Here is a 23,723-nt window from a genome sequence, read left to right as displayed (position 1 = left end):
TCAAGTCTCACTTGTTAAAAGACCCCATAACGTGGAAGAGGCAGAAAAGCAGCAGCAGCAGCAGGAAAGAAAAAGACGTCTGGAAAATATTACCCGTTTGCTGCTGCTGCTGCTGAGAAACCTCATTGAAACAGTTACTCGGGCAGCAAGGTATCACCAAAGAGACTTTATCTGATGCTGTACATCTCAAACTTTCAGACGCTGCCTTGCAACTTCTCCAGGCTCCTGGCTAGCCGGGTTTGAAATAAGATCTTCAGCTTCGACCACGAGAAACTAACTCCTAATTTATTACTTCTAACTTTTTTTATTATTATTATTATTATTATTATTATTACTATTATTTGAGGAAAAAATCCCACAACTTGCAGCTAGAAACTGAAGCAGAGAAAGACAAATACGTGGTAATTGTGAAAACACGTGGGAGAAAATGAGTAGGACTGAATAGCCTTAAACGACTTTTTTTATTATTTTCGTTTTTAATTATTTTTTTTATTTCTGAGCGTCTCAATAAGTCCGTGAAAAGTGCGATTTGATTTTTTTTACCTCAAACTTGGAAACTATTCAGCGGGAGCAACGGTACGTGAGACCACACAGTTGGCTGGAGCCCCTCTATGACCAAAGGACAGAAGGACAAACAAGGTAGGTGATTTATGATTACGCTTCTGTCAGCTCAAAAGCAGAAGACCCCCTCCTCCCATCCCCACTATTCAAGGGAGGAAAGCTGAAACAGATCCCCAGAATACGAGTGGGGCTGGGGGAGGATCTTACCGGCTCCTACGCTACACCTATTTCAGCAATGAATAGGACCGTCGTGAGGATGAATGAGGTTTTCAGCTTCAACCCCTCCTCCGTGTAATCCGTTTAAGACATTGCTGAGCGCCAAGATCGTGGGGGGGGGGGAAGCCACCAAAAACAAAACCTCACAAAAGATCCTAAAATTAAAATCTAGAGCAGGTTAGGCAGCTGCTCCGCTGAGCCCAGAGGGGAAGGCGAGACCAGCTGAGAGCCCAGGTGGGGTTCTCTCCGGCCGTTCCCTGGCTGTGCATTCAGAGCCGGGCGGAGGACGCGACAGGAACGGCGGGAGGGATGGGACTGAGGGAGGGAGGCGAGGCGGCGGGCGTGGGGCTGGAGTGGGGCGGGCGTCCCGCCCCGGAGCGGGGAAACCAGCGCTCCCGAGCCGCTGGGGCGCCGCGCCGAGGGCGGAGGGCGGTTTCCCGAGCTCAGGAGGTTCGGGGAAGGCGGGATGCGGGGGGCGGGGGCTGCTCGCGGGCTTCCAGCGCCGCACGCCCGCCCCGGCCCCGCCCCGGCGGGGCGCCCACCGGCCAGATCCGCGCTGGCGGCGGGGCCGGCCGAGGGAGGGTCGCACTTCGCGGGGGGCGAACGCAGCGCCAGCGCAACCTGGAACGGCCCCGTCGGGTCCCGCCGCCCCGGCACAGCCCCCCCATCCCGGGCGGAGCGGGGCCGCCCCCCGTGACGTGGCGGCGCGGGGGATCCCCGGCCCCGCCCCCGCCGTGACGCAGCAGCACCGCCCCCGCTGGCGGCGGGGCCGGGGATCCCCCTCGGAGCGGCCCCGCCGAGCGCGCGGCACCGCCCGCGGGAACTGCGCGGCCCCCGGGCCCCTCCCGCCTGAAAACCGCGTCCCTCTGTCCCGAAGAGCCCTGCCCGGCACCTGTCCGAGCGTCCGTTCGTGTCTCTCGGACACGGCCGTAACTCACCTCGCCACACTCCATAGTAATGCTGGCAGAAGGGTGAAATGGACCTTGAGAGAGAATTTACCCCATTTCCCTTCCCCCGAGAGGACCTCAATGTAGTACAACACTCCTGATGGGCGTTGTCTTAGTCTAGAGGAGGGAAAACTGAGGGGGGATCTCATCAATGCATATAAATATCTCCAAGTTGAGTGCCAAGAGGATGGTGCAAGACTATTTTCGGTGGTGCCCAGTGAAAGGATTAGGAGCAATGGCCATAAACTAAAACACAAGAAGCTTCACCTCCACATGAGGAAGAACTTTCCATTGAGAGTGGCAGGGCACTAGAACAGGCTGCCCAGGGAGGTCGTGGACTGTTTCTCTCTGGAGACGTTCAAAACCCACCTGGATGTGTTCCTGTGTCACCTGCACTGGGTGACCCTGCCTTGGTAGGGGGGTTGGACTGGATGATTGCCAGAGATCCCTTCCAACCCCAGCAGTTCTGTGATTCTTCAGGGCTGCAGTGATCCCACATCTCCCAGGGCTCAGCTGCTCCTCTATGTTTCACTCAGCTTCATAGTCTCCTTCCTTAAGGATCATTTTTCCATCGGAACCCATGCACTTTTTCAAAAGCACACATTGCGTGTCACATGGATGCCTCAGTGGTTCTTTTGGGGATTGGTTAGGTTACTTCATCTGAGGGTGATGGCAGTGAAATATGTTCTCTTTCCCTGAAAAACTGTGCAAAATTAAGCAACCCCTAGGCTAGAGGAGTTTTGTCTCTGGTGTCAATAAAGCCAGGATTTCATTTCAGGGTAGTAAATCTTTCTTACCTCTCATGCAAGCAGAGAAAAACCTGAGGAAAGGTTTTCCCAGTAGGAAGAGCAACTCTACTGCTTTCAGTAGAGTTTTCCATGCAAGTTAACTAGCAAAAAACTATTTGTGGCATGAAAGGACATTTGCTTCAAGGTGTTGCTATTCAAGATTAGTGTATAAAGCAGCAAAGTAGTCCTCCATTCAGTGTAGTGGGACTTGACTAAGTCAAACAAGGTATGACTTGTGCTTTATAACCTAATTGCAAGATATTAAGCTGTGTACACCAAATAAATACTTATTTGCTGGATTAAGTAATGAAATAGTCAAGTTTGTGCATCCATGGACTTAATAACTGGCAACCAGAAAGTATTTCTGAGCTAGGTTTTTGTTTAACCACAATCCAAAATATCTGAGTACCAGTATGATTTACTCCTTTATTTATTTCTTAGAGCATTTGTCTGCGAGGAGTTGTTGTTGGTTTGCTTTTCTTTTCTTTTTTTTTTTTTTTGCTAAACAACTAGTGTATCACTGTCTACATTACACTCAAATCCAACCAGCAGCTGTAAAATTCATTCCATATTGGTTACTCAAACCTGTAAGAGACTAAATTTAGGCAATTTAGTGGGAAACATACATTGATCAGACAGGAGATTCTTGATTTGCTGACCAAAGCCTGTGAATACAGATACACTTTGCCATCATTAGTAATCCTGTTCTTTACTTTAAACTGAACCCCAGAGTTAATTTTAGTCTAATGTGAGCCCTTTCCAGAAGATCAATAGCATAACAAAATCTGGAAGCGATAAATAACCAAAAGGACCAGATATGGTAACTGTGCTGTAATAAATATGTACAGATGGAGCATAACTCTCCAGTTTCCTCTCTGCAGGCTGTAGAATAGAAGAGGGAGTCTGGACAGCTACTTTGTGCTAGTAATTAACGTGTACCTGGAATAATTTGTACTCCAAGGATAAATTATTTAATTTGCCATCAAAATAAGGCTAATAATGAATCTAAATATTGGCTGAAGAATTGTAAGTCTTCAACACCGTGTACACACACTGAGTGTGTGTGTGGGGGGGGCCAGATACAGCATGTGCATGCGTGCACACACACACAAACACACACACTTGTGTAATTGAAGCAGCTGCTCTGATGAAGCCAATGCTATTATTCTCATACTTACGGAGGGGGGTTTTAAGGCTTATAAAATTGGCATTCTTCCTTTGGTTGTGTGCAAAATAGCCCTTGGTAGCTGTATGCACTTATAGCCACCACGTGTGTTGGGTTTTATGGGGTCAACCTCATTGATCTCAGGCATCCTGCTGGATGAGAGTTGCATTTTTTTGCAGACAAATCCCTACTGAGTATACTTTCAGGTGAATATAGGCAAGGAAAATAGGAAGTGGTGTGTTGGGTAACTAGAGAACTGGTGGATCCCATATCACCCCAGAAAGAGTCACATTGCAAAAATATCAGTAACCTAAGCCTTATGAAGGGTTTTGTAGACCTCCAAATACTTCCTGTATGATCATGATTCCCATTTTACAGGTGAGGAAGCTGAAACAGTGAGGTGAATTCACTTACCTAAGGTTATCCCGCAGGTGAATAACAACACTAGGAACCAAATCCAAATTATCTGGGTCCTGATCAGCTCTTAGATTCCCTAACCTAAAAAATGCAGTGGTTAACACTGACCCATCTAACAACCTTCATAAGGGAGGTTAATCTCTATAATAAATTTCTCAAACATATAGATACATTTTTATCTTGAGTGTCCCGGAAATAGCATCTTCACAGAGAAAGATTTTTTTTTTATGCCTTTACTACAGAACTGCAAGATATATTATCCACTGATTTCCCTCTTCTGCAAAAATACCTAAGTGTACACTTATCTTTAATGGCATGCTTATGTGTTTTGCTGAATCCAAAGCCTCAGCATTAGGGTTCAGTACATATTCAAGAGTTCACCTTTGATACAGGCACGTAAAAATGAGACATTTTCAAAGGTTATCTGTGCTCAGCACTTCTGATTTCAACAATGGTTGCAGACAAATCTGACCTGCAGATCTTGTGTGTAAAGTTGATTTGTATTATCAATTTATTTTGAATCAAGAGTGTGCTATTGAAGCCAATGCTACAGGTGCACTACCTCCAACTAAATTGCTTGAGTTTCTATTGCAAAGCAGTCACTGGGCACCCAAGCTGGATTCCTCTTGAATGAACTAATTGCAAGCTACACCCCTGGGGGACACTTCTCAGGTTTTTAATCCATGGAGTCTGAGTATACTTAGTTCAGAGTAAAACATGAAAATGTATGGAGGACGGAGTTGGGCCCTTAGTACCAATTCTTCCTTGTTGCAGATCTATTTCTGTAATATTAGACTATTTGCTGATGTGACCATAGCCCTAGATGTCTAGAGAGAGGCACAGATCTTTTGAACCTTTATAGGTAAAGGGGACTGTGGTGGGTGGACCTTGGCTGGCTGCATAGTGCCCTCCCAGCTGCTCTATCCCTCCGCTCCTCAGCAGGATGTGGGTAGAGAAAATAAGATGGAAGATCACCAGGTAGGTTGAGATCAAGGCAGCTTAATAAAGCAAAGGCTGTGTAGAAAGTAAAGGAAAACAAAACATTTATTCTCTATTTCTTGTCAGCAGGTGATGTTCAGCCACTTCCCTGGAAGGAGGGCTTCAGTACATGTAGCAGTTGCTCTGGAAAAAAAATGTCATAATTAATTCCTCCGCCTCCTCCTCCTTTTAGCTTTTATATCTGAGCAGATGTCATGTGGTGTGGAATAACCTTTGGTCAGTTTGGGTCAGCTGTCCTTGTTATGTCACCTCCCAGGATCTTGCCCACCCCTAGTAAACTGGTGCAGGGGAAACATTGGAGAGACAGCCTGGATGCTGTGAGAGGACTGCTCAGCAGTAGCCAAAACACTGGTGTGTTCTCAACACCTTCCTAGCTATAAATGCTAAGCATAGCACTATGAGGACTGCTATGGGAAAAATTAACTCCATCTCAGTCAAATCCAATACAGGCAAAAAATGAACATGTTTGTGATTGAACTTTTACTGTTTTCTCCTGGATAGATATTGACTTTTGCAGCTTATGGCTGCGATTTTTAAAAATGTTTTCAAATGTTTGGAATTAATAAGTCCTAATTCTTTCAAACAACCTTCCAAATCATTACACATCATGTACAAACTTTCTGTCTCCCTCTCTTGCTTTTTAATCTTCTGGGGAAAACTATCCAGAAGTACTACAGGGCAATCATAGAATCATAGAATCATAGAATAGGTAGGGTTGGAAGAGACCTCTAAGATCATCAAGTCCAATCCCTGATCCAACTCCAATTACTATATCATGGCACTAAGGGCCACGTCCAATCTCTTTTTAAAAACCTCCAGGGATGGTGAATCCACCACCTCTCTGGGTAGGTTGTTCCAATGCCTGATAATGTTTGAGTGTTGTGCATGAAAGGCGATTTCTGACAGAGGTGATGTAGTGAGCTGCATCCCCATGTGTTATAAGCAAACCTAATTTCAGTTTGATCTCCCATCAGTCACTGGTTCCATGTCCTGTATCAGCAGATGCCAGGTACCACCTGCTTGCTTCCTTTAAAATAAGTGAAGAAACTGCAGTTAATATTGATGTCTTCAGACACCAATGCACATACGTTTTCTGGATATGTATTTGACCCTATCTGTTTGTTACCTCCTTGATGTATTAGTAAAAAAATATGCTTTTCTTTTTTTCTCTATGCCTCTTGACTTCTGCTGTCTTCAGTTCCTGTTACTGTCAGGGATCCATGAAAGCTGATTAATAACCATATGGACAGACTGTGCTACATGATTTTGGATTGGTATTTTACCACAGAAGTCACCAGCATTCTTTGCTGAGGAAAGACCCAGTCCAAAGCAGGACATATGAACCTGCTGAATTTCAATTAGGTGTCTAGATCTTATTAAAGTTAGGTCTATGGACCATAACTACAGTTAACTACTAGCCTAAATATTTTTCAGAATAGAGAGAACTGAAGCATATTTTGCTATGTTCTTCTAATTTGAGATCTAAGGCATTATTCAGTCTGAGAAAGGAGTGTGATCTCTAGTGCTGCAGTTAATACCCCCATCATTATATGTAGAGGGTAGGTATCTCTCATTTGTTAACGTGATTTTTTTTCTGAAAATGATGTTAGAAGACTACAAGTTTTAGTCATGCCAGTTCTTGATATTAATGTAGAGTAAGTTCTCCTTTATCATAGGTTGGACAAGAAAATCCTCTTTTTGTGGCTTTGTCAGGGTGCCAAAAGAGACACAATGCCAAAGAGTTCACTAGGTGGGCTCTGATGCTGAGTACATGCAAGAGTTCATTTCTTGGCCATGCTTTTCCATAAAAGCATCCAAAGAAAGGCACATTGCCTCCTCCTGTACAGTCACTACAAGGCACATATATACTTGGGACCTCTTAGTGAATCAAGATGTGTGAGTGAATCAGCAACAGCCTACACAGCATTAGGATTTAGCATATGACTTTCACATTTCATTTCTACTAGATGTGCTGGTGAGCACTGCTCAGCTCCATCCACGAAAGTAAACAGCTGCAATATCATGACCACAAATTGCTCAATAGCAGACTTTGAAGCCTTTATACATACAGTCATCTTGTTTATACAAACCTGGAGTCTGTTTGCTGGAGGCTGCGTAAAGCTTGTACTGGGTTTTAACCGTGGCGTTAGGGGAAGGTGTGTATAAAGGATTTAGGTGCCCAAATTGCAAAATAGAATTATTATATTTCACTGTGTTAGTCCAGGCTAGATGCTCATAACAGCACTGTCTGACCTAAAAATCTCTAATGAAGCTGCTCCCTACCCTTGGTGTTAGTATTTGACTCAGCAGTTCATTTTTGGTCCCAGACTTGTACAAGCATCATTTCCTTTTACTTTTGGCTCAATTACTGGAGAAGGGTGGAGAGTTTTTGGCTTATTTGCCATTGCTTGGGCATGTTCAAGTTGATAAAAATCATTTCTGCTGGGCAAGCTATCAATAGCTCACGTGTTAAAGCTTGAGAATATTGAGCAACTTTTTCCAGAGTTCCTTGAGATTCAGTCAGTTTAAAGACTATACATAAAAACCTCAATTGCACATACAAAGAGCAAAGTTTCTTTGATGAAAGCCAGGAATTTAGAAAAAAACACCATTTATTTTCCTAAGGATGACAGTGAAAGGATAGAAAAAAATGCTGTTTTATTAGCACCAGAAATCCATTTCTTGATTTTAAAAGACTGGAGGTTTGCAACAGAGGGAAGCTGGGCTGTAATGACAAGATCAGAGAATTATTTTTTTTCCTTTTTTTGCAGAAGCACTTCATAGGTAGAGAAAAGCAATAACAAAGTATAAAAGATGCCTAGTACAGTATATAGGCAGTCAAATGTAACCACTCCAGATCTTAATCTAAATCCTGTGACTTCTACCCATCAAAGTGGTCCATTTATTTCAGCCATATAATTGTTAATGTAAGCAGACTCTGGCCTCTACTCACTAATACAAATGTTCTATTTCTGGCAAGAGAAAAGAAGTGATAAACCCCAAAAGGGAAAGCAGAGTACAGCTACACCATTAATGAGACATTTACCTTGATGTTTGTGACATTTTGCATGCTTGAGGAATTAGTAAACACACAAGCTATTTGACTTTAAGATAACCTAGAAGGGGATCCATTACTTAATCTCTTTTCTAAAGCAAGTCTAATTTGGACACTGGGTTTTAATTCATATATACCAGTGGAGGTAAGCATATCATTTATTAGGCTTCTTTATGACCCCCACTGTGAAAAATTTTCAGACAGACCAGAGCAGGGATGGTCCCTTTTCCTGGTGGATGATTACAGCACCTGTCAGAGCCCAGCCATAAGTATTCAAGGAAGTCATAAAGATGGGGTCCGATTTCTTTAACACTGGCTCCAAATATACATTTAAGAGGCTTCCTTCTGTCTTGAAATTTAAGACCCTAAATAGCCAGAGGAAAAAAAACAAAGTCTTTGTAACCTCCGACTTCGTGCTCATCTAGTTTTATTTTGATTTGGTAAGTTTGTGTTGACTTTTTTTTTCCAAGCTTGTAACTTGTCAGACATATATAATTGATGACAGCTATGTTGCTGTAGCTTGGTAGTAATTTTTCAAGGAAGAGTTAAAAACATATATGATGTAAGGAAGTCCTGTTCCAACTTCAGCTTTGGCCAACAGATGGTGAAACAAATATGATCAGCAAACGAGCAAGATGATAGCAGCAGGGAAAACATGAATAATAGCAAGAAAACACAAATATTAAGTCCATTACTCTGAGAGGATCTAATTCAGCAAAATATTCAAGCATGAGCTTTATTGACTTGCAACACACTTGCTGGGTTAGCCTTAAACAGACATTATCTGTTTTATGTCCTTCACATTAAATGCATGCAGTGACAGAAAACATTGTCATTAACTTCCTGTAATTCTGAGAAAGCATAAAATTGTTAATGTGATTGTCAACAGAAAGCAGTTAGGTAGCAATATAGTCTACCTGTCTGCCTGTCTAGGCTGTTTGTCTCGAGAATACCAGAGCACCCTCCATGCCAGCCATGGCCCAGAGCTTAGGTTAGAAGATTTTACAGGCAGGTAACCTAAGTATGTAGAAGTGGTCAGAATCAACTGATGTCCTAAGGAATTTCTGAGTCCAGGGTGGAGTCTTGGCTCTGTTAAATTTATGAGTATTTTTGCCACAGACTTAATCTAAGTCAAGCTTTAGCCCCTATACACACATGCTCACGTGTGCATATATCTATGTACACGAATGTATAAATAATATATTTTTGCAATGGTATTGAGAAGACCTTTTAAAGCAGATGTCTGATTATATAAATATAAATTATAAATATAGTCAGACATCTGTTTAAAAAATTATAAATACATTCGGACATCTGTTTTAAGAATGTCTTTCCAATATTTTTGCAAACATAACTAAGCGACCGAAACAATTCAGGGTGGGATGCAGTCATGACATGGATGGGGGATGAGGAGGGGCTGCCCAGACATTCAGCTGTTCCACTCGCCTGTGATTGTATGAAGCGAGTGGTGGCCCAAGAGCCCTTCTCTAACCTCCTCAGGGAAATACGACAGAGCGTCTCATCCAGCAAGCCCAGGCTGCCAAAATAAGATCCTGACACAGACAGCAACTTCTGTGAGAACATTACAAATAGCAAACATCTCTGCTACACTAAGTGTATTTGGGTCATGCTTTACATGCAGAAAATACTGCAAAGAGATGTTAAGTTGAGCAAGGTGATGCCGTAAGTCTGTGAGCCAGGAGCTCAGGGTGTATCTGTTGACGCTGAGATCTGTGTTGTAGCCACGTGAACCGCTTATGAGATCTCACATCAGCAAGTGGTGGCTCTGCTAACGATTTCCCTACTTCTTTGCAGATGTATTGTGAGAGGTTTATATGTATCCTGAGAATACTTGGAACCACACTCTTTGGGGTGTCCCTCCTGCTGGGAATCACCGCTGCTTACATTGTAGGCTACCAGTTCATCCAAACAGACAACTACTACTTCTCCTTTGGACTCTATGGTGCTATCTTGGCATCACATCTCATCATCCAAAGCCTGTTTGCCTACCTAGAGCACAGGAAAATGAAACGGTCGCTAGAGACTCCAATCAAGCTGAACAAAACAGTTGCCCTTTGTATTGCTGCCTATCAAGAGGATCCTGACTACTTAAGAAAATGTTTACTTTCTGTGAAAAGATTGACCTACCCTGGAATTAAAGTTGTTATGGTCATTGATGGGAACTCAGAAGATGACGTTTACATGATGGACATTTTCACTGAAATCATGGGTAGGGACACATGTGCCACTTATGTCTGGAGTAATAACTTCCACGACAAAGGTCCAGGTGAGACGGAAGAGTCTCACAGAGAAAGCATGCAACACGTATCTCAGCTGGTCCTGTCCAACAAAAGTGTTTGCATCATGCAGAAATGGGGTGGAAAAAGAGAAGTAATGTACACAGCATTCAAAGCACTGGGGAGAAGCGTGGATTATGTACAGGTAGGTATTAGAGCATCAGGTCAGTGCCAATTCAAACACACTCTGAAAGAAAGCAGCTTTTGTATATTTTGTGCAGCATGTTAGAGGCCATCCTAGTCCCTGATGAACACAGTGCTCCTTTCAGTCTATTTGGAAACAGCTTGACCGTTAAAAGGGTATTTTGCTAGCTTTTAAAATGGCCTGTCTATCTGTGACTATGTTAAATCTGTGCACCAGCTACTGGAGAAATCTGAAATCCTCCCCCAGCTTTCAGTACTGCCCCCTCATCCAAATGATTTTGATTCACACAAAGCCAGTGGCCTCCTGAAAACCCCGTCTATGCTCCTGTAGTTTAAGATCTTGGGTAAGGCTTTATTTTGTGAGGTTGTTAGTGGCCCCATGTGAGCAGGCAGACAGGTATTTGATGGCACTAGGGAATATCTCAGAGCAGTGGTGGAATCTGTAAAAAATATGAGGATATTTTAAAGATGTCAAAGGCTATGTGGAGTATTCAGTAAAAGGGTCAATGTGCAGATTTGAAAGAAAGATTTCTCCAGCTAAAGCCTGAAGGAGCTTTTGCTTCATCCCTTACAGCTGCATTACCTCACTCACCGCAACTTGGCCTTTAAAGCTCTTACAACACTATTCACTTAAAAATGAATTAGGCTGGGTCCTCTCTCCCTGTTTTCAAAGCAGCAGAGGCACATTTCTTTCCAGCTGCCTTGGATCCCCTGAAAGATTGTCTGTGCTTTTGCCTTACTTACATGGGAGCACTTCTCACTCCTGCAAACAGCTCTGCTGATTGTGGGAAGGGGAAGAGGTCATGTATATGGAGGAAAGTGGGTGGGGTCAGGATCTCTAGCTGGACACTAAGGTCCCTTCCTTATCATTCAAGGCCAACAAGGCTCATTCGACTAATACCACTGAATATGAGATGATCTTCCTAATGAACTACCCTCAGTTCTTCCCACCTTCTCCCAAACTCAGAGCATCCAGCAGTCTCCTCTGGTGGAGCAACAGCTCCCCGTGAGATGCTCTCTGCTGGCTCAGGGCAGCTGCATGGCTGAGCCATATGTGTTTCTGGGGTCTGTGCCCAGCCTTGTGTGGGTGTGTACATGCTCTGCACAGCACAGCATCCACGTGCACAGTGTCCAAGGGATGTGGAGAGCCTGCCAGTAGCTGGGCTGAGAGCAGCAAGTCTTCCATGCACAGGAGGGGCAGGAACTGAAGAATGCCAGGAACCGCTCTGTTATTGGAGCTGTGAGAGTAAGGCGAAGATTTAAACCCCGTCCCCTACCACTTCTCAGACTGAAACTAATTTATTCTCTGAAAACAGTGACCCTAAATTCTCCATTGTCTGCACTTTGATTCTGTGCTGTAAGGAACTACGATGGGATAAAAATGCTGATTTTCTCTATTAGCATGGGTTTATAATCACTTCACACAGAAATACCAGATTGCAGAGAAAGAAGGCAGAGAGGAAGCTGATTCATTGCAAGTTTCCTCCCTCAGTCCAGGTCTTACATTTTTCAGGGAACCTGGAAAAAATGTTTCTATTTCAACAGTCATAGCATAAACTGAGAAAATGGAAGAGATATTTCTGGTCAGCTCCTGACCGGGCTCAGAAGTCCTAATGAATTAGTCAGGGACTGCAATGGTGCTCTGAGCAAAGTCTGCAGTAATGACTAATGCCACAGTCACATCTACAGTTACATCTGTAATAGAAATGCAGCACCTTGGTGGCTCTGGAGACTACACTGTCATGAAGCAATGTAGCTAAAATGTGGCTTTGTTTTATGAATGAATGAAGGTTGAGATATTTTAAATGGTTCTTTGGGGAGACCCAGGGTAAATTACTTTAAACAGGCCCAACATATTAAAGGCTAAGCAATCTGCATCAATGATCAAGCACTTAAAAAATTGGACCATTCAGCACCACTGCCCTCCCTGAAATTGTAGGCCTTGAAATTGTACGGTTTTTAAAAGACACCTTGGGGTTATGGACAGGCAACCATAAGCTGTCAGATCAGTGCAGATAACAAGCTGTTGCCATTTGTGGTGTCTCATTAAGTACCTGAAACTGCTGTGAAGGCTTGTTTCCATCCTGGAGGAGGTTAGCAGTTGCAAGTAATCAGTGGAGGAGTTAAATTGGCAGGTGTCATTGGTGCAGAGCTGGTTGGGGCAGCCAGCCCCAATTCATCTTGGCTTGATGGAGGTACCTGTGTGGACAGTCCAGCACAGTCTGAACTTCTCAAAGCAGCTTGGATAAGCTGTCACTGGCTACAGAAAGTATCTGAACAGCTCGCTTAAGGTCAACCATCCCTTTCATGCAACTCTGTGACCCAAGGAAGTAATTTTTAGGTCACTCAGCCCTTATGTGGAAAGATGGCAAATTGCCTCTTGGGCTGTCCTGGGCCACCCCTGGCTGGGCAGACCTCAGTGTGTTTTATTTGGGTTCCTAAGTGTCTGTATTTGGGAGTGTCCTCTTTTCACATGCAAAAACCTCATCCAGATGAAAAATAATGGCTTGTTAGGTTTGTCCCAGAACCCCAGACATATCCACTGTGCTGGCATGCCCAGGACATGTAATGGTAACTTGTAAATATCCAGTGTTCTCCTCATTTCATATTAGTGAGGGTTCTCATGGGCAGACCTTTCTGCTATAGAGAAATGCATCTGATGGGGTGCTGGCTGCTCAAGTGACAGGTGCTGGAGGGGAAGCAGAGGGGCTGGGGAGGGAGCTGATCCCAGCCCACCACTCATGGTAACAAGAAATGGGATGCCTAAAGCTACCTGAGCACCCTGGGAATTCAGCAAACTACAGATTACCTGTGCAAAACACTCAGCAACAGGTCTTTCCAGGAAGCCCCTGGTGAAATACAGGCATCCTTTCTCCTCTTCAGTAGAATTGTTTTGCTCCCTTTCTATCACCAAGCATTGCCACTGACGACAGCTTTCCACTAAAGCTGGAGGCACACCTTGGCCAGGTTACAAAGGTGCTCCTTGGGATGAGTCCTTTGAGGAGAGGAGATGGATGCATCGAGTTAGTGCAAGCTGGAGATGCTTGTGGCTTTTCTTCTGATGGAAATATGAGAGCTTTCATCACCCTTATCCTCTTGGCCCCCTCTGAGTGAGCATGGAGGGGAACATGTTGGCAGACTCCCAGCTGCATCCCAAGCTATGCAGCCCAACTATTCTGGGTAACCTCTCCTCTTGAGCCTAGTCTATAGCAGAGCCTCAAAATGCTCTCCTCCCCCTTTATAGACCAGACACAAAGGTTACTGCTCCCCTGGAGTGAGAGGACTTGGGTTGAATTGAAAGTTTGCACAGAAGAACACCAAAATTAAGATACCTGATACAAAGCCTCAGCAGAATCTGTCTTAATATGTTGTTCATGCAGAGCTACTGACTTTAGCATCTGCCGACCCCATCTGAAATCACAGGAATCAGTGTGGGGACAAACTGGAAGCAGTATGAGAATTTGTAGGTCAGGATTCAGCCAGTCAGAGGGGGGTTTCTGGGACAGTCTCTGCTCCAGGTCCTGGGCATCTGTGAAGTGAGTTCACGCACTATGTGGGCAATGCTTTCAGCACCAGCAACTGCGACAAGGAAACACCCACTTTTTTGAAACAGGCTGCAGCCCGTGCTGTTCTCCTCAGAGCAAATGAAAGCAATGCCAGCTGCCTCGCAGACCGGCCAGCCTGTCTGAGCCCTCCTCCTACTCTCCAGGGGAAAGCCAATTTCCTAATGTACACAGAATTTAGTTGACTAGGAGTGTTTGTGTAGCTGAAATGCCTTGCATGTGTCATCTATTTCTGCCCTGGTCTCATGGAGTACTGAACTTCGAGACTCATTCCTTCTGGTCTTACATATTTTTTATAAGAATGCCAGAGAAAAATAGCAAATAATTTCTATATATCAAATGTCAAATCACGGCACTACTAATAACACACTATACATCTAAAATTAAAAATGAATTTGTGCTGGAATCCAAGATACATATCTTACATGAATTGCTGAAGTCTTCTGTGAGTGAAAGAACTATTAGGTTTCTTACCAGACTCCTACTTGACTTTTTTCTTTCTTTTTTTGTAACAAGTGTCTGGAATTTACCTCCTCACTCCTTCCCTCATATGGCAGTGGGAAACATTTGACCAGGGTGCTCCAACTGTGCAGCTGATGCAGGGAAACCCTATGCTAGGGCTCAATAGGAATCTGCTGCACACACACAAACATTGTCTTACTCTGTGATGCCCCATATCTTACTCAACGAAGCCAGCCCACTGTGTTAGTAAAAAACCAGAGCTGATACGGAAGAGAGGATTGTTGGAGGGCACAGCCTTAACAAGGTCTCTGTTTCATTCAGCACCACTCTTTGCTGCCTGGTACAAATGGCCTTTAACAGAAATATCAATGCAATCTCCAAAGTCAGATTTAATTGCATTCAGGAGAATATGCATTTAGAGTCATTATAACCACTCGCATGATTTTTATTTTCTTCTTTAACCCACTTTTGTTCTCGTTTTGTCTTACTTGTAGGTCTGTGATTCGGATACAATGCTTGATCCAGCCTCATCAGTGGAGATGGTAAAGGTTTTAGAAGAAGATCCAATGGTTGGAGGAGTTGGAGGTGATGTGCAGGTGAGTACAACAATTTTCAGATTAACAGAGGAGTTTCAGCAACTATTTGCATTGCAACTGATTTCCCTGCCTGGAATAGCACTGAATATACTAGATGTGTATATACTGTATGTATATATATAATATGTGATACCATTATAGAGGCTCTTATCATACCTTGATCTTTCTGTCCATTGAATGGAAACTCTTATTCTTGTATGTGAGCACTGTGTGGTTTAACACCCATAGCAAGCAAACAAATATTATTCTGCCCCATATATGTAAAAAGAAGGACACTGGCATTGCAGGACTGTTGTGGCATCTTTGAGTCTCTGGGTGTAACTGCTTGCCCAAGGTACCAAAGAAAAGCTATAGGGGTGCAGGGAACTGAGAACAGGTCTCTCAAAGCCATGTTCAGCATCTCAAGTACTTCTATTATATTGCTACTGTCATCCAAGATTGTTAGAAATAAAAGACATTTTGAAATGCTGTGTACTATGCACTCTGTGTGTTGCTGGGTTTCCCCTGCATCTCTGGCAGGCAGGGCAATGGAAAACTCCTACGTCAGACCAGCTCCACATCTGTTAGGATTTCCAGCGTTGCAAAGTTTGGCTGACAGCTACAGCAGAAGACTGTTGGTTCCTTTTGACACAACTCCTTCTGCTGCACTTTATAGAGAAAAATGCGTATGAATATTTCAATAGGCCTTAGGATCAGTCCCCCATGCTCAGTTGGGCTTTTTATGTGACACAGAGAAGAAAGGCCATCTATAAGGGCAAGCACTTACTAATGAATGCCCCAGTAGTCAGAAGTATTTCAGGCATGTGGCTCTCAACTCCAGAAATTAGGATTCACACAGAAACCTGAATAACTTTGGAGTTCTAGACTGGCTACAAACCAGGTGTCACACTCACCCTACGCATGTGAGATGCCAGGCATGTGTGAGTACAAGTGGAGGGAGGCAGCACAGGTTCAGCTGTGACAGTGAACTTTCATAAGCATCTGCAGAGAGAGGTGGGAAGGACATGTGTCCTCTGGGAGGAAAGGTGACACAGTGAAGGCTCTGGGCTTTTTTTTTTTCCCCAGTTCATTTTCCAGCATACACCAAATGCATTTGAGCCAGGCTTGTATCTATCTCCAAGCCCTGCTGCTTCTAAAATATTCTGGAATTAAACTGAAACAGAGACAAGATTGGCCCACAGCCTTCGCACCTGAGACAAATTAGGGTCCTCAGAACAAAGACTGCTCTTTTTTAGTTACAGGGCAATGCTTTCTAGTTGTAGAAGGCCCCCCTGAAAATCCCCACACTGAGAAGACATAGGTTCAAAGCAGGCACAGCCACTCTGCCACACACTTCCTTGCTGCATCCTCTGGCACAAGCTGTGTGCTGAGAACCTGGATGCAAAGCCATGGACTTGTACATCTGCAGGTACTCATACCCTCACTGAGTGTTCAGACACCTAGACTGTGCTTCTGTTGTATTTTAAGTGTAGGTCTGAGCTTCAAGTGAGGTGTGCAGAAGAGAAAGACTGAAAGCTTTATGGAGGCCAAAGGACTACAGACTCTACTGGAATATCACCTTATGTCTTGGGAAAAAGTAACAGGGTTGCTACTGCAGAGGCAGAACAGGTTGTTCCTCAGAGGGCCTACTGTTGGATATGGGGACACAGTCCAGGGTCAAACCTCTGGGGCCTTACAATACCAAAAATCTAGGGCAAAGACCATGTGCTCAGCTTTTCTCATGCTCCTGTGCAAGAGCTTTAGGAAGGTTGGAAGAACTCCTGTGAGTCCCAAAGATGGGTATGGGGAGCAGAGCAGCAGGAGGCCATGTCTAGGACTCCACCAGCTCTTCTTAGGAATGTCTGAGTCCAGCAGGTCTTTAAGTAGGGACAAAGGAGAGGGAAGAACGAGACAGAAAAGAAGAAAGGAAGTGTGTGAAGAAAAAGAAAACATCTTGGTGGAACATACTTTTGAAGGTTCATCTCACCCTTCCTGTCAATATCCTGGCTGAGCTGTTTGTGTAACTCCTGGGTTTGCCATGAGCTGGACTCAGGAGTGAGGTTCCTACCACCTTTGGTCCAATGGTTCTCTAGTCTCTGCACATTTCTTATCAATCCAATTTGCATATTTTCTGTCTCAAGAGCTCATCTAAAATGAAATTTTTTTTTATTTTGCAGATTTTGAACAAATATGATTCCTGGATCTCCTTTCTGAGCAGCGTGCGATACTGGATGGCATTTAACATAGAAAGAGCCTGTCAATCCTACTTTGGCTGTGTACAGTGCATCAGCGGACCTCTGGGAATGTACAGAAACTCTTTACTGCATGAATTTGTGGAAGATTGGTACAATCAAGAATTTATGGGCTCCCAGTGCAGCTTTGGAGATGACAGGCATCTAACTAACAGAGTGCTAAGTCTGGGCTATGCAACAAAATACACCGCTAGATCCAAGTGCCTTACCGAAACACCGATAGAGTATCTCAGGTGGCTGAATCAGCAGACGCGCTGGAGTAAATCCTACTTTAGAGAGTGGCTTTATAATGCAATGTGGTTCCACAAGCATCATTTGTGGATGACCTATGAAGCTGTAATCACTGGATTCTTTCCTTTCTTCCTTATCGCCACAGTCATTCAGCTCTTCTACAGGGGAAAAATCTGGAACATCCTCCTCTTCCTGCTGACAGTTCAGTTAGTTGGCCTGATAAAGTCTTCCTTTGCCAGCTTCCTTAGGGGCAACATTGTCATGGTGTTCATGTCACTCTACTCAGTGCTGTACATGTCAAGTTTACTGCCAGCAAAGATGTTTGCAATTGCTACGATAAACAAAGCAGGGTGGGGCACATCAGGAAGGAAAACCATTGTAGTTAATTTTATAGGACTCATTCCAGTCTCCATTTGGTTTACAATCCTCCTAGGTGGCGTAATTTTCACGATTTACAAGGAATCAAAAAAGCCATTTACTGAGTCAAAACAGACAGTTCTCATCATTGGCACAATACTCTATGCATGTTACTGGGTTATGCTTTTGACTTTGTACATGGTTCTTATCAACAAATGTGGCAGGCGGAAGAAAGAGCAACAACACTACGACATGGTGCTAGACGTATGATGTTTCCGTGGGAAGTTACCCAGAGTTGTAAAGCAACCCAACGACCTTGTAGTATCTGTGGCATCAGACATATGTTGCCAAGGGAAATGGATCACTGCTGCTGGGAATAGGACACATATTCCTCTGGGTTCATTTTCATCCTGCCAAAGTAAGAAAAAAAACAAACAATTTTTTTTTCCAAGGGGGGGAAGACACAAACCACACAATTTCGACCTGTTCGCAAGAAAATGGGAGAACTTCTATGTTTATGCACTTTTTTATTGTGCATACGCCTGACAGTGTTACGTTCTATATACCTCACTGGTCATGCTTATGTGTGTGGACAGACAGGAAAGGAGTTTGGAGAATTTGGAAAAGGACCTTACAACCCCTTGCAACCTAATTTATGAACTTCTCTTTTTTTATAGTTCTGTTTATAGGAAGGGTCTTTTGTTTTAGGCTGCCAAATGTAATGCCAAAGGTAAATTTTAAGAGGCCATTGGCTGAGCTGTATTTTTATATTATTGTATTATTTGTGTGTGTGTATTTTTAAGCCAACTTTTTTTTTAAATCACATATTTTATATTTTACTATCTGCCAAAAAAAGCTGCCTCCCCAACATTTTGTTCTTTAGCCTTTTTAAATATATTTAGGGAAAAAAATCATACTTTCTCACCTCAAATTTCTGCTGAAATGATATTGTTCACAACAGAAAAAATAAAAAGTCTCTCTGCATTTTTGCAACTAAAAGGTCTCTCTGCATTTTTGCAACTAATGAATGGTTATTTCTGTGAAAAAGCATTTAAATGTGCTCTTTTAAGACATTTATTAAGAAAGGCCCAACATTGTCAGGTTTTGCGTACAAGCATATTTGTGCATAAAAAAGGCCAAAGGGGTAGATATGTGCAATTTGGGGTTTTTGTTTAGATAACATTGTAAAAGGGAAATTTGCTTCTCTGTTGAGAGCTTAATATCCCTGACATGCACAATAAACCACAAGGCAAGGCAGGCCTCTCTGTCACTGGAAAAGACATTACCATAGGAAGACTCCCACTGATTTTATATGGGACTTGAGGAGTCAAAAACTTCTGATCTGGAAAAATATTGGGCACCCAAAAGTGCTGTTGACTTCACTGATGGTTGTAGTTGTTAATAATCTGCTAGTACCAAGCAGATAGTTCAGATTTTTTATTTAAAAAAAAACATGGAAGGAAAAACTTATCAACACTTTCAAAATGTGTGTGGTGTACTATAAAATTTCTGCAGTGCCCTTCATATAGTTTAGAGAAAATACAAACATCAACTTCTCTGACATCCAGTGTAATACAGACCCCAGTACTGAGCCCAATCATTTGTGTTTGACTAGAGCATATCTACTAGAAAGGAAGCCAATTTTTTAATCAGAAAACATTGAGGCTTAGCAAATTCATCACTTCCTTGGTGCCTAATAATCAGTCTTGGACATTTATTTTGGACCATGATTTTGAGAAATAATATTCAGGACTAAATTCTGCAATCCTTCACCAGCCAAAGGAATGTGGCATTGAGCCTTAATATACTCTATAAAGAGTAACAGAAAGCCAGCTACCCTTTTTAGATTCTGGTATTAAAAGCACTGTGGTAAAGCAGAAATCAGCATATGATGCTTAAAGAACTTAGAAGCGTTTTCAGCTTCTCTATTTTATGCAGACGTGGATAGATTCTGCTGTAGAATGAACTGCACACACACTACCTTATTTGTCTGATTATCTTGAGGTACATGATTGCTTGAAAGTCATATTAATATTATGTTAATGATTGGAGAATTGATTCATGTTAATTACAAAATAGAACAGTATTAAAAAAAAGCAAAAGAAAAGGTAAAAATAAAAAAAACTTGACTATGCCTTTTAACTATTTATGATGTAAGTTAAAGCTTGGGTTAACATTCAGACGTCAAATAAATCTTCTCATTCTATAAAAAGATTGAATAAATTGCCTGTATTTATTCTAGCAATTATTCAATGTCCTTCCAGTATAGGTTGTATATTATAATTGCTACTTTCATAAATAAAATATTTTTGATAAGATCATGACTAATTCATGGTATTTCTCATCAGCACTCGTGCTTTGAAGCCACAAATCTGCACAGTTTGAAGGCTGTTGTTGTCATGTCACCAGCCTGATTTCCAAGTGGGAATTTGCCATTGTACCAAGCCATCGAGCACTCATGGAGTGTGTGCCTGAGGAAACCAGGGCTGGTCCCTGCTCTGAGAGGCAGTGCAGTACATGGGGAGCACTCAGAGTCTCTGCCCACATCTGCCAGCAGCTGCTAGATCAATTCGGTCAAGACACTTTCTTCCCTTTTTCCTCAGCTTCCTGATTTGTAAAACAGGAACAGCAATCCAACTTCTTTTTGGGAAAGCACTTCGAAGTTTATGGCCAAAGTACTTTACATGAGAGGTGATGTTTTCCAACCTTCCTGCCCGCTGAAGGTTACCACCCTTCATAGTTGGGGAAACAGAGGAGGACAAGTATGTGGCCTTTTCCGGCTCCTCATTACTGCTGTTTGTCAATCCCCCTTTGCCCTGACCCAGCTGAAGTGCATGTGTATATTTTCTGTCACTGAGAGTTATGGGCAGCAGCCACTGACACAGGGACAGAGGGGACAAAGTGATATCTCATGCGTCTCTCAGACCACAACAGGCTCATCACAGGTCAATTACTTAAGAGACAGCTTCTCAGCCCTCAGTGCTTGTTACTCTATGTCTACATACTGTGCCCAGTATTGACTTCCCCAGTACAGGGACATCATTGATAAATTGGGGCAAGTTTGGTCCAGGGGCAGTGTGATGGTTTGAGCTGAAGGGTCTGAGAGAGCTGGGCTAGTTAGGCTGGAGAAGGGATGGCTTTGGCAGGAGGACCCTAAGCCTCCCCAATACCTACCTGTAGGGAGGTTTTCTAGAGTATGATTCTAGATCTTCACAGTGCTGCTTGGTGTGAAGATGAAAGACAACAAGTTTGAGTGGAAAAGGCTGAGGTTTGAGATTCAGCCTGGGTATGAACAGGGACTTCTTCCCCCTGAAGACTGTCAGACATCTAAGCAGGTTGCCAGGACAATGCAGCCTCCGTCCTGAGAATGTTTCAAGACTAGACTAAATAACACTGAGGTGTCTGATCTGACCTCAGAGCTGCCCCTGCTTTAAGCAAGAGGTTCAGCTAGAGTCCTACACTACATCTCCTGTCATCCTTTCTGAAGCAGGTGCTGACAGCTCCCACCCACACGGAAGCTCATTCCCGTCTCTGTTCCCTGCACTGACCCCAGACACAAACAGCTCAGCAGCAGCTGGCACTGAGTACCCAAAAAATCTGAGCCCGTCCTGTGACTATGTCACTCTCCTCACTGTGTTTGTGGCTGTTTAAAAAAATGTTTCAGCAGAAAACTAGACTAGAAAACAGTTCTTAATTCCTGTTTTTCATTAATAGCAAATATATTTGTGACATCTCTGTCAAAAGAAGAAAATATGTTAAAAGAAAAATTTGATCTTATCAAATTCATTTTGGACTTTTTTAAAAACACTGATTTTTTCAACCACCTCTGATAGACAGATGGTGCTGAAAAAATTCCCACAAACTCTGAATGCTATATAAAAGTCTAAAAAGAATCTTTTAAAAAATGCAATGAATTGGCAATATTTCAAGTTATAAAGCATTTCCATAGTAGAGTACTTTGGGTTTCAGAGCATCTGTTTGCAGAGGTCAGGTGTGATGCAAAACCTATGATAATCAGAGGTGCAGCAGGGACAAGGACCCCTCCTGTTCTGTCTGCTAACAAGCTTCATTTTGGCTAAGAATCAGGTTTCTTTCAATGGGAAATGCATGAATATGTAGCAGAAATTTTCTAGGAGGCAGAAAAATTCCTGTCAGACACATACTGCCAAATACGTTCTGATGCACAAGCTGTTGAGAATCTGTCTGTTAAAAATTTGGTCTGAATTTTATTCTTAGCAAGAGATATGATGGTAAAAAGGAGACAAAAGCACTGAAAGCTGTTGCTGTGGTTTGGTATTACTGAGGTTGAAGTTGGTATTACTTCTTTGAATTTAAAACAATTATCTTAAATATAGTACAATTTTTCCCTAAATTTTATTTGGCCTAAGTTTGCTGCTTCAGTTTTGTATCTGACGGATGGATGGATGGGTGCCACAAATTGTTGCTGCTTCTTCCAGCTATGGAAGAAACATATTATACTTTATATAATAAAGTATTCTATCTCTGTCAAATAAATCCAACTCACTCTCCAAGATTTCTATAAGTTACCATGATTGCATACAGGAAAATAACCTTGTAGTTACATTTAAAATAAATAAATGAGAGACCCAGGCCAAGTTTCTGAGCTTTGGTACATGATAATGCTCTGTACCGTTCAAATATAATCCATGGCATGTTTTTGCCATAGGCCAGAAAGTCCTGCCCCAGAAAATGCTGGACACAGCGTGGATTGATATATGGAGCAGGAACCAACCTGGTTTGGGAGATCGTAGAGCTTAGGTGTGATCTCTGTCATCAGCTGTCCTCAAGATCGACAATAGTCCCTGGCTTTTTTTTCACTAGATTGCACATAAACTATCAATACCCCACCAAGGAGGACAATGCAGGTCAGCTCACCCCTCACTGGACATCATGTGAGATCTTATTCTCTCAGGAGGTTCACAGATGTGATTAGTTCTGCAGCTCTTGAAAACACCTTTCTTTTTTTCCTTTCCTTTCCTTCACATATTTTCTAATCCCTTTGGTCATGAGCAGGAAGCAAGAAAAAACACTACCCAGAGTGTAGGACCCATTGCATTAATACCTCCATGGCTTCTTTTACAGCACCCCTGCTGGGCTGACTTTCTCCTGGTGCTTCAATTTGCTCCAGGTGGGACACACCCTGTAGAAATGAAATGGTTATGACAGAACCTTTTTTTGGCTGCTTCTTACAAGTGTCAGTGAGAACAGAAAGCATTAAGAGCTTGCCCGTGATCAGTGCTGCTTTATATAACTGAAGAGGGTGACATCTGGAATTTAACATTATCAGTCACATTATTAAAGAACCCACAGAAAGAGCACATGCAAGAGTGACGGCTAGCAAGTGAATCACAGGAAATTAGATTTTGGTAGTTTCTCTGCCCATATAATTATCTATTTCATATTCTTTATGAGTGAAATCAGAACTTTTTACTATGCCTTGACCCTACAGCACTTAAGGGACACTTAGAACGCCAGAGCCATGAAGAACTGAGATGAATGTGATTAAAAATACTTTAAATGGACAGCTTGCTCCAAATTAATTACGAGATTGCGGCCTGTATATGCTCTTCAAAATTGCTCTTTAGCTTTCCATACTGATTCTTTTTAATGAATGTATCTTACAGACTGCATCCACCCAGTGAGTTGATGCTGCAGATCAGCAGTGATTTCCAT

At 42.8% G+C, this 23,723-nt stretch overlaps 1 protein-coding gene across 1 annotated transcript; it reads left to right on the top strand.

Moving 5' to 3' along the window:
- The first annotated feature begins 61 nt into the window (after window positions 1–61).
- On the top strand, window positions 62–20,341 carry HAS2 (hyaluronan synthase 2). Its single transcript, XM_027684446.1, has 4 exons — window positions 62–639; window positions 9,964–10,590; window positions 15,109–15,210; window positions 17,367–20,341. The coding sequence occupies exons 2-4, from the start codon at window positions 9,964–9,966 to the stop codon at window positions 18,297–18,299; spliced, it is 1,662 nt and encodes a 553-aa protein (XP_027540247.1). The 5' UTR covers window positions 62–639; the 3' UTR covers window positions 18,300–20,341.
- Window positions 20,342–23,723: the final 3,382 nt, after the last annotated feature.

The sequence above is a fragment of the Neopelma chrysocephalum genome, unplaced genomic scaffold (assembly GCF_003984885.1).
Source record: "Neopelma chrysocephalum unplaced genomic scaffold, ASM398488v2 Primary Assembly neopelma1_66, whole genome shotgun sequence".
NCBI lineage: Eukaryota > Metazoa > Chordata > Aves > Passeriformes > Pipridae > Neopelma > Neopelma chrysocephalum.
This window is presented reverse-complemented; position numbering and strand designations above follow the sequence as displayed.